This window comes from Mesoplodon mirus (assembly GCF_964341445.2).
Source record: "Mesoplodon mirus genome assembly, chromosome: 16".
Lineage (NCBI taxonomy): Eukaryota > Metazoa > Chordata > Mammalia > Artiodactyla > Ziphiidae > Mesoplodon > Mesoplodon mirus.
In genome coordinates, this window is record NC_138992.1 from 54252769 (window position 1) to 54264916 (window position 12148).

Consider the following 12148-nt stretch of genomic DNA (forward strand, 5'->3'; position numbering starts at 1 on the left):
GCGCGAGCGACCTCGTCCCGCCTTGCCGCGGCTGTGCCCGCCTCTCGGGGCGCTGGGAGATGGCGGAGTTGGACATTGGGGCGCACTGCAGGGTGGAGCAGTGCCGGCAGCGAGGTGATTCAGGAGCCCCTACCTCTGGTCGCGGGAGGGAAGGCCGTGGGGCGAGGCGGAGTCTGAGGAGGCAGGGCGGGCGTGTCCCTTGGGGGCGGGGGTCTGCCGTGACATGTGTTGATGCCCTTGATGCCCATGTTTTTTGTTGCCCTTGAGCCTTTGGAAGAGGCTTATGGTCTCCTTGGAAGGGAGCGGTGCGATTCCCAAAAACATACCTTGCAGTGTGAACTTTGATTTTCGAGTGCGCCTTGCCAAGAAGTCGCTTCGCGCGCACTCCTTTCTGATGAGCACGGGTAGGGAGGACGCTTCGGTCTGGGAATCGGGAGAGTTCTCTTCTGAACCTGTCACTGCGACCTCGGGCAGGCCACTTCTCTCCCAGACTTTTTGTTTGCTTATCTGTTACTTATCTGTCAGAGCAAGGAGTTGGGTGACATCAGTTTTTAACCTCATTTTCGTGGGCTGCTCAGGAGACGAGCTTATAGGGAGAAGGCCCTTAGCTTTTCCTCCGGATGATCATTACGCTCTCTCAGCTCTGTCACTCTTTGATTCTGATTATCACTGATTCAGTAAACATTTACTGAGCACCTCTTTTGGTGCTGGGACCACATAAAGGTATAAAATACAGCCCTTTCCACAGAAAAGCTTTCAGGATAGTTAGCTGCTTTTTTAGAGCATTAGTAAGGTGATGTTCTCTCTCCCCTGAACTGAGAGACCTTGTGATACACATAGCCCAATCTAATAGCCAGTGGTAGTGTGGTACGGGCCTTAGAAACATCTGCAGCAGTATGTCCTGAAGCACTAGAGCCACACAGAATGCTCAGTCTTTGGTACCTGGCTTTCACTCCAAATGGATGCCACCACATCTGGCTCATACTACACTGGGTGACAAAATAGCTTTTATCTCCCATTGCAGCTACAGTCATTGGCAGCAGGTAGCCACCTGATCACTGTTGAGAAGGACTCTGGGGTTTAGTCCAGAATTAGTGGGAGTGCTACAGTTAATAAATGATACCTGTTGTGTGTGGTGGGCAAAAGGACACAATCCCTGCTACGTTATTGTTACTTTCAGCACTCTGATTTGTATCTTTCACCACTGGCTGTCATCTTCAGCCATTCAGCAGGCAAGAACCAATGTTTCCTTGCAGATCTTTCATAGGGAAGCTTAGCCAGTTGGGTTTTGACTGTAAGTTATATAATTCTGGTATACCTGATTATCTCTAGCAAGTCCATAATATCTACCATTTGTGACAGTTCATCTTCCTTTCCAACTTCAGGTGTCTCTTAAAGTGTAAATACCTGAAATGAGGCCAGAGTCTAGCTCTTTTGGACTAGTGGAGAGCATTTAAGGTTTAGAATATGTTAAGTGAGTATCCTAAATTTCATTTAGCTTCTGGATGAATAGAAGGATGGTGTCAAGTGTTAGGAAATTATCTTGATCTTAACTCTTACCCCTGGATTCTCTTGGTTTGCATCTAATATTTAGTTGGTCACCAAAGTCTCAAAATAGTGAGCATATACATTCTTCCGATTTGAAAGAGACATAAAAGTTTTATAAAGTATTATATACTTCAGTTTCCTTCTCTTTTTGACAAATGTATACCTACTTTCTTGGTATGAAACAGATACTTACAGTATCACGCTTTCAGGACAACAGTGACAATGCATTAAGTTCGCTTTTCAGGTGAAGGAAGAACTATATTTGGGCCCTCTTGTCCCACAGACAGAAACATCCTGCGGTCCCTTTGGGTTATAATAGGACCTCTTCTTTTTCTTTTGGGTTAAGATACTCTGTAGGATGAGATATTTTGGGAGCAATAGTAACTTTCTCTAAAGTGCAGTGTTTTTTGTTTTCATTTTGTAAAAGTGGTGTGATTAGATATAGCCAGCCTCACTTGGCTGTATACTGTAATTTAATATGAGGTACACTGAAAACAGTTTAGAGAAGAAATGATTGTATTCAGTGATTTATGGTCAATTGTCACATATAAGAATGGATACTTTCATGTGCTTTCCAAAAATTCATTTCCTAACTTAGTTGTTACTTAGTCCTAACTTAGTTGTTCCTCAACAGCAAGGAAAGAAACAATTCAGGACAAAAGTTTGCAGTGTCAATCAATCCATCCATTGAATTTCTGGAATTTCTTTGGACACATCTCTACCTAGTCACCACAGGATTTTTCTGAGTTGAGTGTATTCAAAACAAGTTAATTGCTATAATTATTCTTGTTAATTACAGGTATTATCTTACTATTCTTATCTTTTACATGTATCTCATTTGGTTTTTACAATTACCCTGTGTAGTAGGTGTATAGCATAGATACATACACACACACATATATACGTATGCATACAAACACAATATACTTATATCTATGTCTATTTTATGCATATTACCTAATAATAGAGCTTTGGTTTTGTATACATACACATACATGCACTGTATACTATATATCAAATATATGTATATGCAATATGTATGTATATAATCCAAAGTTCTACTGCTAAGTAACTTGCCTAGCATTGCTAGATTAGTAAGCAGTGGAATCAAAATTGAAACCTAGGATTGTCACTTCAAATGCAGGATTTTTGCATTATACAGTCCTCAGAAACAACACCTAGTAAATCTGGGACACAAACAGAAAACTCACAGGACTTCTTTTTTTTTTTTTTTTTCTGGTTTAGCATGCTACAGCAAGTAACATTTATCTTCTGATAATCCATTTACTTTCAAAGTGCTTGAGGTTGTGATGGTTTTTGTTTAACCACTGCTTGCTGCACTAGGATATTGTTCAAAAAGGAAAGTTCTCCTATAGCCATAGTTCACTACTTTAAAGTTCTTTTTACTTAAGAAAACTAAATCAAAATCAGTTACTGACCAGAACATATAACATTTCCCCTCAATTTTAGATTTTCTTCCATTTGTATGTGATGGATGTTCAGGAATATTTTGGTAAGTTAAGTTTTTATGCTTTATTTGGGAGTAATTTTAGTGTTTATAATATGAGATTTATTTCTAAAAAGTAGAGTGATTTAAAATAGTTTTTACTTTAGCCACTGATATTTGATATTCATTATAGTAATCACTTGGGGAAAAAAAAACAAATAGACTAGTCATAGACTCTGATTACTTGTACATATATGTGGCTAGTCTTTAAACTTTCCAGAAATGGGGTGATGTGTGTGATTTTTATGTAAAAGTCATATATATGTCTTTTAATCACAAGGAGAGAACATATCCACAATATAAAGAATATGGTAAAAAAAATCCAGTTATGATTATTAGTCTTTATTTTAATTAATAAAATGAAAAGAGCCCAACCTTTATATTTCTTAAATTGAGTACTTTACGTCCATTGCACACACATCACATGCAAAGTAAAACCTGGGAACAAACAAGAATTTTGGAAAATGCTTTTCTTTTCAATTAAACTTTCAAGTATCAGGTATTTAATTTATTAAATAGAGCACTGAAAGAATAAATTCCTTTCAGAAGATGATTCAGAAAGATTTATTAGAAGTAAATAAAAATAATGCATATTTTTAAGTCATTCAGAACTAGAACACTCCTTTGACATTTTATTACTGATTATTTTTGAGAAATAAAAGAATCAAAAGGGTCTGCATTTTCACACACCTTAAAGCACTCAAAGTAAAGGTAATTAAGAGTGGTGAATTTTTGTACTCATATTGAAGTTGAATAGTAGTTGGGTTTTAAAACTTCTGAGACTATAGATGCTCTGTCTTTTATTTATCTGTCATTTCAGTTTATTCTTATAGGCAGAGTTGTTAATGTAGTGTGAGTGTAGTTAATCTTAAGGATACTAACCATTAAAATATCTCAAATTACTGCAGTTATCTTTAAGTACATTATTTGATTACATTTAAATAAACACTTTTTGTTGTTGTTATTTAAGCCTTGAACACAGGAGCAGGGAGTCACATAGCTGTCCTGAGGTATGTTAATATCTCCTGGTAAAACATGTTTGTATTTATGTACTTTCATTCAGAATTTGATTCAATTTAATCCCAGTGTACCACAGATTAAAATTTGGCAGACTAAACTGATTATGTAAGAGGGTCTTACTTTATTTATATTATTTTTCTCAGTATGTTTTAACATAAACTAGTCTACTTGGTAGTTATAAATTTTTGTTCTTATAATTCTTATTCCTTTGTACTTCAGTTCTGTTTACGTAGCCTGCTTATAGATTTAGGCTCTATATTTATAAATACGTAATGGAATTAACATCCTCATCATATACTCCCTCCAGTTTGCTTCACTGTTTCATTCATTTTCACTGGTGCCTGGTGTTAGGACTCTGTGGTAATACATAGTTCTGGCTCCATCAGCCTTAGGTCACCAGGAGCAGACCTGTAGTCCAGCAAAATCTCCCTACCCTAATTCGGACCAAATCAGGAGGTTAAAAGGGGCTGTTAAATGGAAGCCAAAATATCATCTTTATTGCTGATCAAGAATAAGTTGAATGATATAGCTTAGTGTTGAGCCAAAAGGGTCTGCAAAGGAAATCCAGAATTAGGTGGATTTGCCCACCAGTCTCAGCAATGCTGCACCAGGTTAGGCTTCCAAGGAAAAAAAGAGAAAGCTGAGCCTAATGTAATTTTCTCAAATTTGTAATCAGAGAAGTTGTTCCACCTCTCTTGGATCAGAGATCAGCTGAAAGTTAAACTGAATTTACTCCATTTGGAAAGAAGCATTTATCTCACATTTTGCAGTTGATATTTATTCCTGCCCACCATTTACCAAACATTTTACCGAGTCTCTTGATTATAGAAAATTAAGGTTAAATGAGCTTCAGTCAAAATCTGGCCCTTTGAAGTTTTGGTGATTTATTTGAGGAAATAAAAATTAAGTAACATATTGATATTATTAAGGATTACTTGGAAAGAAATACTCATAGAGTCATATAGTAAACATACTGGTATTTGTTATACAGCTTGTAAATCTTCCCTGTGTTTTCCTTTTTCTTATATGATTTGATTTCTATGAATGTCTCATAGAATGTCTCTCAATTAGATCTTATTAATTTAAAGGTGAAATAAAAATCTTCTACCTTTAGACCATTGGAATAAATTTGAAAAAATAGTTAAGAAGTTAATTCCAACAAGATGTAACTATCATTTATATAGAGGAATGCCCTTTGGTTTTAGATTTCAAGCAATTACTGTTGACCCTTGAACAACATAGGTTTGAACTGTGTGGGTCCCCTTATACGTGGATTTTTTTCACTAGGTATGTGCTATACAATGCGTTGGATCTGCAGGTGCAGAACTGCAGATAAGGAGAGCTGACTGTAAAGTTATACTTGGATTTTCAACTGCATGGAGGGTTTGTACCTCAGTCCCTGAGTTGTGCAAGGGTCAACTGAGTTCATTCAATTCTAGAAACCTAGTTACTTAATACTCAAAATAGCCTGAGTGATCTGGACTTTTTTTTTATCTCATAAAAGCTCTTTTCCTCTGATGTAATATTTGCTAGTAATACAGTATTAAATACAAAATAAAGTATATCATTGTGTGGGACTTTCCTGGTGGCACAGTGGTTAAGAATCCACCTGCCAATGCAGGGGACATGGGTTTGAACCCTGGTCTAGGAAAATTCCCACATGCTGTGGAGCAACTAAAGCTGTGCACCTCAACTACTGGACCTGTGCTCTAGAGCCCACGAGCCACAACTATTGAGCCTGCGTGCCACAACTACTGAAGCTCACGCGTCTAGACCCCATGCTCTGCAACGAGAGAAGCCACTGCAATGAGAAACCTGTGCACCGCAACAAAGAGTAGCCCCCGCTTGCCGCAGCTAGAGGAAGCCTGTGCGCAGCAATGAAGACCCAACGCAGACATAAATAAATAAAATTACTTTTAAAAAAAAGAATAGTATATTGTTGTGAAAACTGTCTTTAACCCTCTGTATCATGGAAAAACATATAATTTTAAGTGTTCTTTTACATGTATTTAAGCCTCTAAAACCAGTATAGAAAGTAGATGACTTGCAATTTGAGGAGTGATGAGCTGATTACCTAAGCATGTTATTATGGAGGCATCTTTGTGTAGTATGTTACAAAGTGGAAGACTAAGATTATGGAGAGTAACTGAGTAGTCATTTTAACTTGATTTAGAAGATAAATACACCACAGTAGGAAAACTTTGAAAATGTAGAGCAGTCAGCACAGTAATCATTTCTCACACGAACAATTTTTATAATCTATATGAGAATGTGTGAGTTCCTCTTATAAGTTTAAGCAAAAATGATATGGATATCCAGAATAGATTTATTGATTTGCTTTAAATGTGAAATATAATGCCATGTCCCCCATTTTACATTTTCAGGTGACTGTAATTGAGAGACTGAAGTCAGATTCACATACATCTTACCCATGCTCATTCAAGGACTGTGCTGAAAGAGAGCTTGTGCCAGTTGTGTGTCCTTATTGTGAGAAGAATTTTTGCCTGAGGTGATCACTGAGACCATTTAAACTCTGTATATCTGTTTAAGTCATATGCAAATACATGACCTAGTGTCACTCTTCTGTTGCTCATAGACATCGTCATCAGTCAGATCATGAATGTGAAGAACTGGAAATCCCTAAGTCTCGTATGGCTGCCACTCAGAAACTTGTTAAAGACATTATTGGCAAGTATCTAGAAAGCTTGTTTTGTTGTTTCCCTACTGCTCTATACTTTATATGAGTTTCAGAGCCCTGCTTCTCATGTCAGCTTGCCAGTTATGCAAGGTGTTGTTAGCAACCCTGATGGTTATAACTTGCTATAGATTTTGATGACATTCTTGTGACAATATTTCTCACAAGACTTTCCAATGAAAATTTGGAAATTCTATGGAAATACCCTACCAGATATTCTCTTTTGCTGGACCATTTATATCAGCTGGTTAACCATGTTGCCTAAAAATTGTATTCATGAGGCTAAAGTAGTGGTTTACATTCTTTAAAGACTAAAGTTTAAGCCCAGTCAGCTGTCCTATGAATGCTGCTGATATTCTGACATATGAGGAAAGAATGTATCTGTGATTTAGACCAGTCTGTCTGCTACCATGTTAGTTCAGCTGAATTTTCATTTTATAGTAAGGGTGTTACTTTAAATTAAATTAATCAAGTTAAAATCATCTATAACCAAATCTTAAAATTCTCTGTAGAAGTGTTAGTGATTGCTCTGGATTAAATAGATTTAAGCTGGAAAGAGGCACATTACTTGAGTTTTTGATGTGGAAATCACTTAGGTCAACTCAGTGGTATTTTTCCATTGATCATACCTATAAAATGAATGTGGGCTCTGTATATCTCTATTATATGTAATTTGTGTACATTTCAGGGCCATAGTTAATAAATAATAATAAAAATAAAACTCTGGAAAATGTAAAAGTTCTTAATTGCTTATATGCTTACACTTATTTCTTAGATTCCAAGACAGGAGAGACAGCAAGTAAACGACGGAAAGGTGCAAAAAATAGTGAAACAGCTGCAAAGGTAGCATTGATGAAATTAAAGATGCATGCTAATGGAGATAAATCATTGCCACAGGTTGGTCTTAGAGATTTTAGAAAACAAAATGTTCTAAATATAGTTGGAGCTCCCTTTTTACTCTTCCCTCTCATTAAGTATGAGAACCTTATATGTATCATTTCTCCTACGACATGGTATAAGTCTGCATAAATAATACATAGTTTTTATGAGTTTTTTTCACTTTATAGAAACAGCAGTAAACCATATGTATCCTACTTCAACTTTTTTCTGTTACCCTTGGTATCTTTTTTTTTTTTTTTTTTTTTTTTGCGGTATGCGGGCCTCTCACTGTTGTGGCCTCTCCCGTTGTGGAGCACAGGCTCTGGACGCGCAGGCTCAGCGGCCATGGCTCACGGGCCCAGCCGCTCCGTGGCATGTGGGATCTTCACAGACCGGGGCACGAACCCGCGTCCCCTGCATCGGCAGGTGGACTCTCAACCACTGCACCACCAGGGAAGCTCCCTTTCGTATCATTTTTAAAAACTTTATCCATGCTGATATGTTGAGTCTTGTTCATTCATTTTGATAGCTCACATTTTTCTGTAGTATGAATATCCATTTATCCATTCTTTTAGTGAACACAATTCAGATTTCTTTTCCAAGTTGTTTGCTATTATAAACTGTTCAAAAGTGAACATCCATGTGTACTTGTAGGAACATTTCTCTCGGACAGCTTCTTTAAAACTCCATATTGCCAATTACATTTTCTATAACAATTCAGTACATATGTACATACATAAATACCTTAACACAGTTTCAGTAAGTAACTGATATGTATGTGTATACTTTATGTGTATGTGTATTTTCTGATATTTTTTATTTTACTTTAAAGATTGTTGATTTTGTAGCCCCTGAAGGATTGAGACCATCAAATTGAAAAATGCTACTCTAGGGAACATACCTAGAAATAGAAAAGCTGGATCATTGGGTTTGCTCATCTTCAGCTTTACTAGATGTTTTCAACTTTTTTTTTTATAGGTATTTATTGGAGTATAAGTGCTTCACAATACCGAGTTAGTTTCTGTTACACAACAAAGTGAATCAGCCACATGCATACACATGTCCCTATATCCCCTCGCTCTTAAGCCTCCTTCCGATCCTCCCTATCCCAACCCTCTAGGTCATCACAAAGCACCAAGCCAATCTCCCTGTGCTATGCTGCTCCTTCCCACCAGCCAACTATTTTACATTTGGTAGTGTATATATGTTGATGCTACTCTCACTTCACCCCAGCTTCGCCCTCCCACCCCATGTCATCAAGTCCTTACTCTATGTCTGCCTCTTTATTCCTGCCCTGCAACTAGGTTCATCAGTACCATTTTTTTTTAGAGCCCATATATATGTGTTAGCATATGGTATTTGTTTATCTCTTTCTGACTTACTTCGCTCTGTATGACAGACTCTGGGTCCATCCACCTCACTACACATAACTCAATTTTGTTTCTTTTTATGGCTGTGTAATATTCCATTGTATATATGTGCCACATCTTCTTTATCCATTCATCTGTCGATGGACATTTAGGTTGGTTCCATGTCCTGGCTATTGTAAATAGTGCTGCAATGAACATTGTGGTGCATGTCTCTTTTTGAATTATCGTTTTCACAGGGTATATGCCCAGTAGTGGGATTGCTGGGTCATATGGTAGTTCTATTTTTAGTTTTTTAAGGAACCTCCATACTGTTTTCCATACTGGTTGTATCAATTTACATTCTCACCAGCAGTGTAGGAGGGTTCCCTTTTCACCACTCTTTCCATCATTTATTGTTTCTAGCTTTTTTGATAATGGCCATTCTGACCAGTGTGAGGTGATATCTCATTGTAGTTTTGATTTGCATTTCTCTAATAATTAGTGATGTTGAGCATCTTTTTATGTGCCTCTTGGCCATCTGTATGTCTTCCTTGGTGAAATGTCTGTTTAGGTCTTCCACCCATTTTTTAATTGGATTGTTTGTTTATTTGATATTGAGCTCCATGAGCTGTTTGTATGTTTTGGAGATTAATCCTTTGTCTGTTGATTCATTTGCAAATATGTTCTCCCATTCTGAGGGTTGTCTTTTTGTCTTCTTGTTGGTTTCCTTTGCTGTGCAAAAGCTTTTAGCTTTTAAGTTTAATTAAGTCCCATTTGTTTATTTTTGTTTTTATTTCTTTTACTCTAGGAGGTGAGTCAAAAAAGATCTTGCTGTGGTTTATGTCAGTGTTTTTCCTATGTTTTCCTCTAAAAGTTTTATAGTGTCTAACCTTACATTTAAGTCTTTAATCCATTTGGAGTTTATTTTTGTGTATGGTGTTAGGGAGTGTTCTAATTTCATTCTTTTACATGTAGCTGTCCAGTTTTCCCAGCACCACTTACTGAGAGGCTGTCTTTTCTCCATTGTATGTTCTTGCCTACTTTGTCGTAAATTAGGTGCCCATATGTGCGTGGGTTTATCTCTGGGCATTCTATCCTGTACTATTCATGTAAATTTCTGTTTTTGTGCCAGTACCATACTGTGTTGATTACTGTAACTTTGTGGTATAGTTTGAAGTCTGGAAGCCTGATTCCTCCAACTCCGTTTTTCTTTTTCAGGATTGCTTTGGCTCTTCAGGGTCTTTTGTGTTTCCATACAAATTGTAAGATTTTTTTGTTCTAATTCTGTGAAGAATACCATTGGTAGTTTATAGGGGTTGCGTTGAATCTGTAGATTGCTTTGGATACTATAGTCATTTTCACAATAGTGATTCTTCAATCCAAGAACATGGTATATTTCTCCATCTGTTTATGTCATCTTTGATTTCTTTCATCAGTGTTTTATAATTTTCTGAGTACAGGTCTTTCGCCTCCTTAGGCAGGTTTATTCCTAAGTATTTTATTCTTTTTGTGCAATGGTAAATAGCAGTGTTTCCTTACTTTCTCTTTCTGATTTTTTATTGATGATGTATAGGAATGCCAGAGATTTCTGTGCATTAATTTTGTATCCTGCAACCTTACCAAATTCACTGATTAGTTCTAGTAGTTTTCTGGTGACATCTTTAGGATTTTCTACGTATAGTATCATGTCATCGGCAAATAGTGACAGTTTTACTTCTTTTCCAATTTGTATTCCTTTTATTTCTTTTTCTTCTCTGATTGCTGTGGCTAGGACTTCCAAAACTATGTTTAATAAGAGTGGAGAGAATGGACATCCTTGTCTTGTTCCTGATCCTAGTGGGAATGCTTTCAGTTTTTCACCATTGAGTATGATGCTTGCTGTGGGTTTGTCATATGGCCTTTATTATGTTGAGGTAGTTTCCCTCTATGCCCATTTTCTGGAGAGTTTTTATCATAAGTGGGTGTTGAATTTTGTCTAAAGCTTTTTCTGCATCTATTGAGATGATCATACGGTTTTTATTCCTTAATTTGTTAATGTGGTGTATCACATTGCATGATTTGCATATATTGAAGAATCCTTGCATCCTTGGGATAAATCCCACTTGATCATGGTGTATGATCCTTTTAATGTGCTGTTGGATTCTGTTTGCTAGTATTTTGTTCAGGATTTTTCCATCTATATTCATCAGTGATATTGGTCTATAATTTTCTTTTTTTGTGATATCTTTTTCTGGTTTTGGTATTAAGGTGATGGTGGCTTCGTAGAATGAATTTGGAAGTGTTTCTCCCTCTGCAGTTTTTTGGAAAAGTTTGAGAAGGATGGGTGTTATTAGCTCTTCTCTAAATGTTTGATAGAATTCGCCTATGAAGCCATCTGGTCCTGGACTTTTCTTTTTTGGAAGATTTTTTTTTAAATTTATTTATTTTATTGATTTATTTATTTTTTGACTGCATTGGGTCTTTGTTACTGTGCGCGGGCTTTCTCTAGTTGAGGTGAGTGGGGGCTACTTTTCGTTGCGGTGCACAGGCTTCTCATTTCGGTGGCTTCTCTTGTTGCAGAGTACAGGCTCTAGGCATGCGGGCTTCAGTAGTTGCAGCACGCAGCCTCAGTAGTTGTGGCTCACAGGCTCTAGAGCACAGGTTCAGTAGTTGTGGCGCACGAGCTTAGTTGCTCTGCGGCAGTGGGATCTTCCTGGACCAGGGTTCGAACCCGTGTCCCCTGCATTGGCAGGTGGATTCTTAACCACTTAACCAGGGAAGCCCTGTTGGAAGATTTTTAATTATGGTTTCAATTTCATTACTCGTGATAGGTCTGTTTATATTTTCTAATTCTTCCTGGTTCAGTCTTCGAAAATTGTACCTTTCCAAGAATTTTTCCATTTCTTCGTGGTTGTTCATTTTATTGGCATATAGTTGTTTGTTGTAGTCTCTTATAATCCTTTGTATTTCTGCATTGTCAGTTGTGATTTCTCCTTTTTCATTTCTAATTCTATTGATTTGAGACTTCCCCCTTTTTTTCTTGATGAGTCTGGCTAAGGGTTTATCAATTTTGTTTATCTTCTCAAAGAACCAGCTTTTAGTTTTATTGATCTTTGCTATTGTTTTCTTCATTTCTATTTCATTTATTTCTGCTCTGATCTTTATGATTTC

At 37.0% G+C, this 12148-nt stretch overlaps 1 protein-coding gene across 2 annotated transcripts in view; it reads left to right on the plus strand.

Annotated features, from left to right (window-relative positions):
* Positions 1–12148, plus strand: part of ZFAND1 (zinc finger AN1-type containing 1) — a 35954-nt gene continuing 23806 nt past the window's right edge. For both annotated transcript variants that reach the window (XM_082601066.1, XM_082601065.1), the window contains exons 1-6: positions 1–114; positions 3019–3061; positions 4026–4065; positions 6460–6584; positions 6672–6763; positions 7546–7667. In XM_082601066.1, the coding sequence (XP_082457192.1) occupies positions 60–114; positions 3019–3061; positions 4026–4065; positions 6460–6584; positions 6672–6763; positions 7546–7667 (477 nt within the window). In that variant the 5' untranslated portion in view covers positions 1–59. The remainder of the gene's footprint in view (positions 115–3018; positions 3062–4025; positions 4066–6459; positions 6585–6671; positions 6764–7545; positions 7668–12148) is intronic.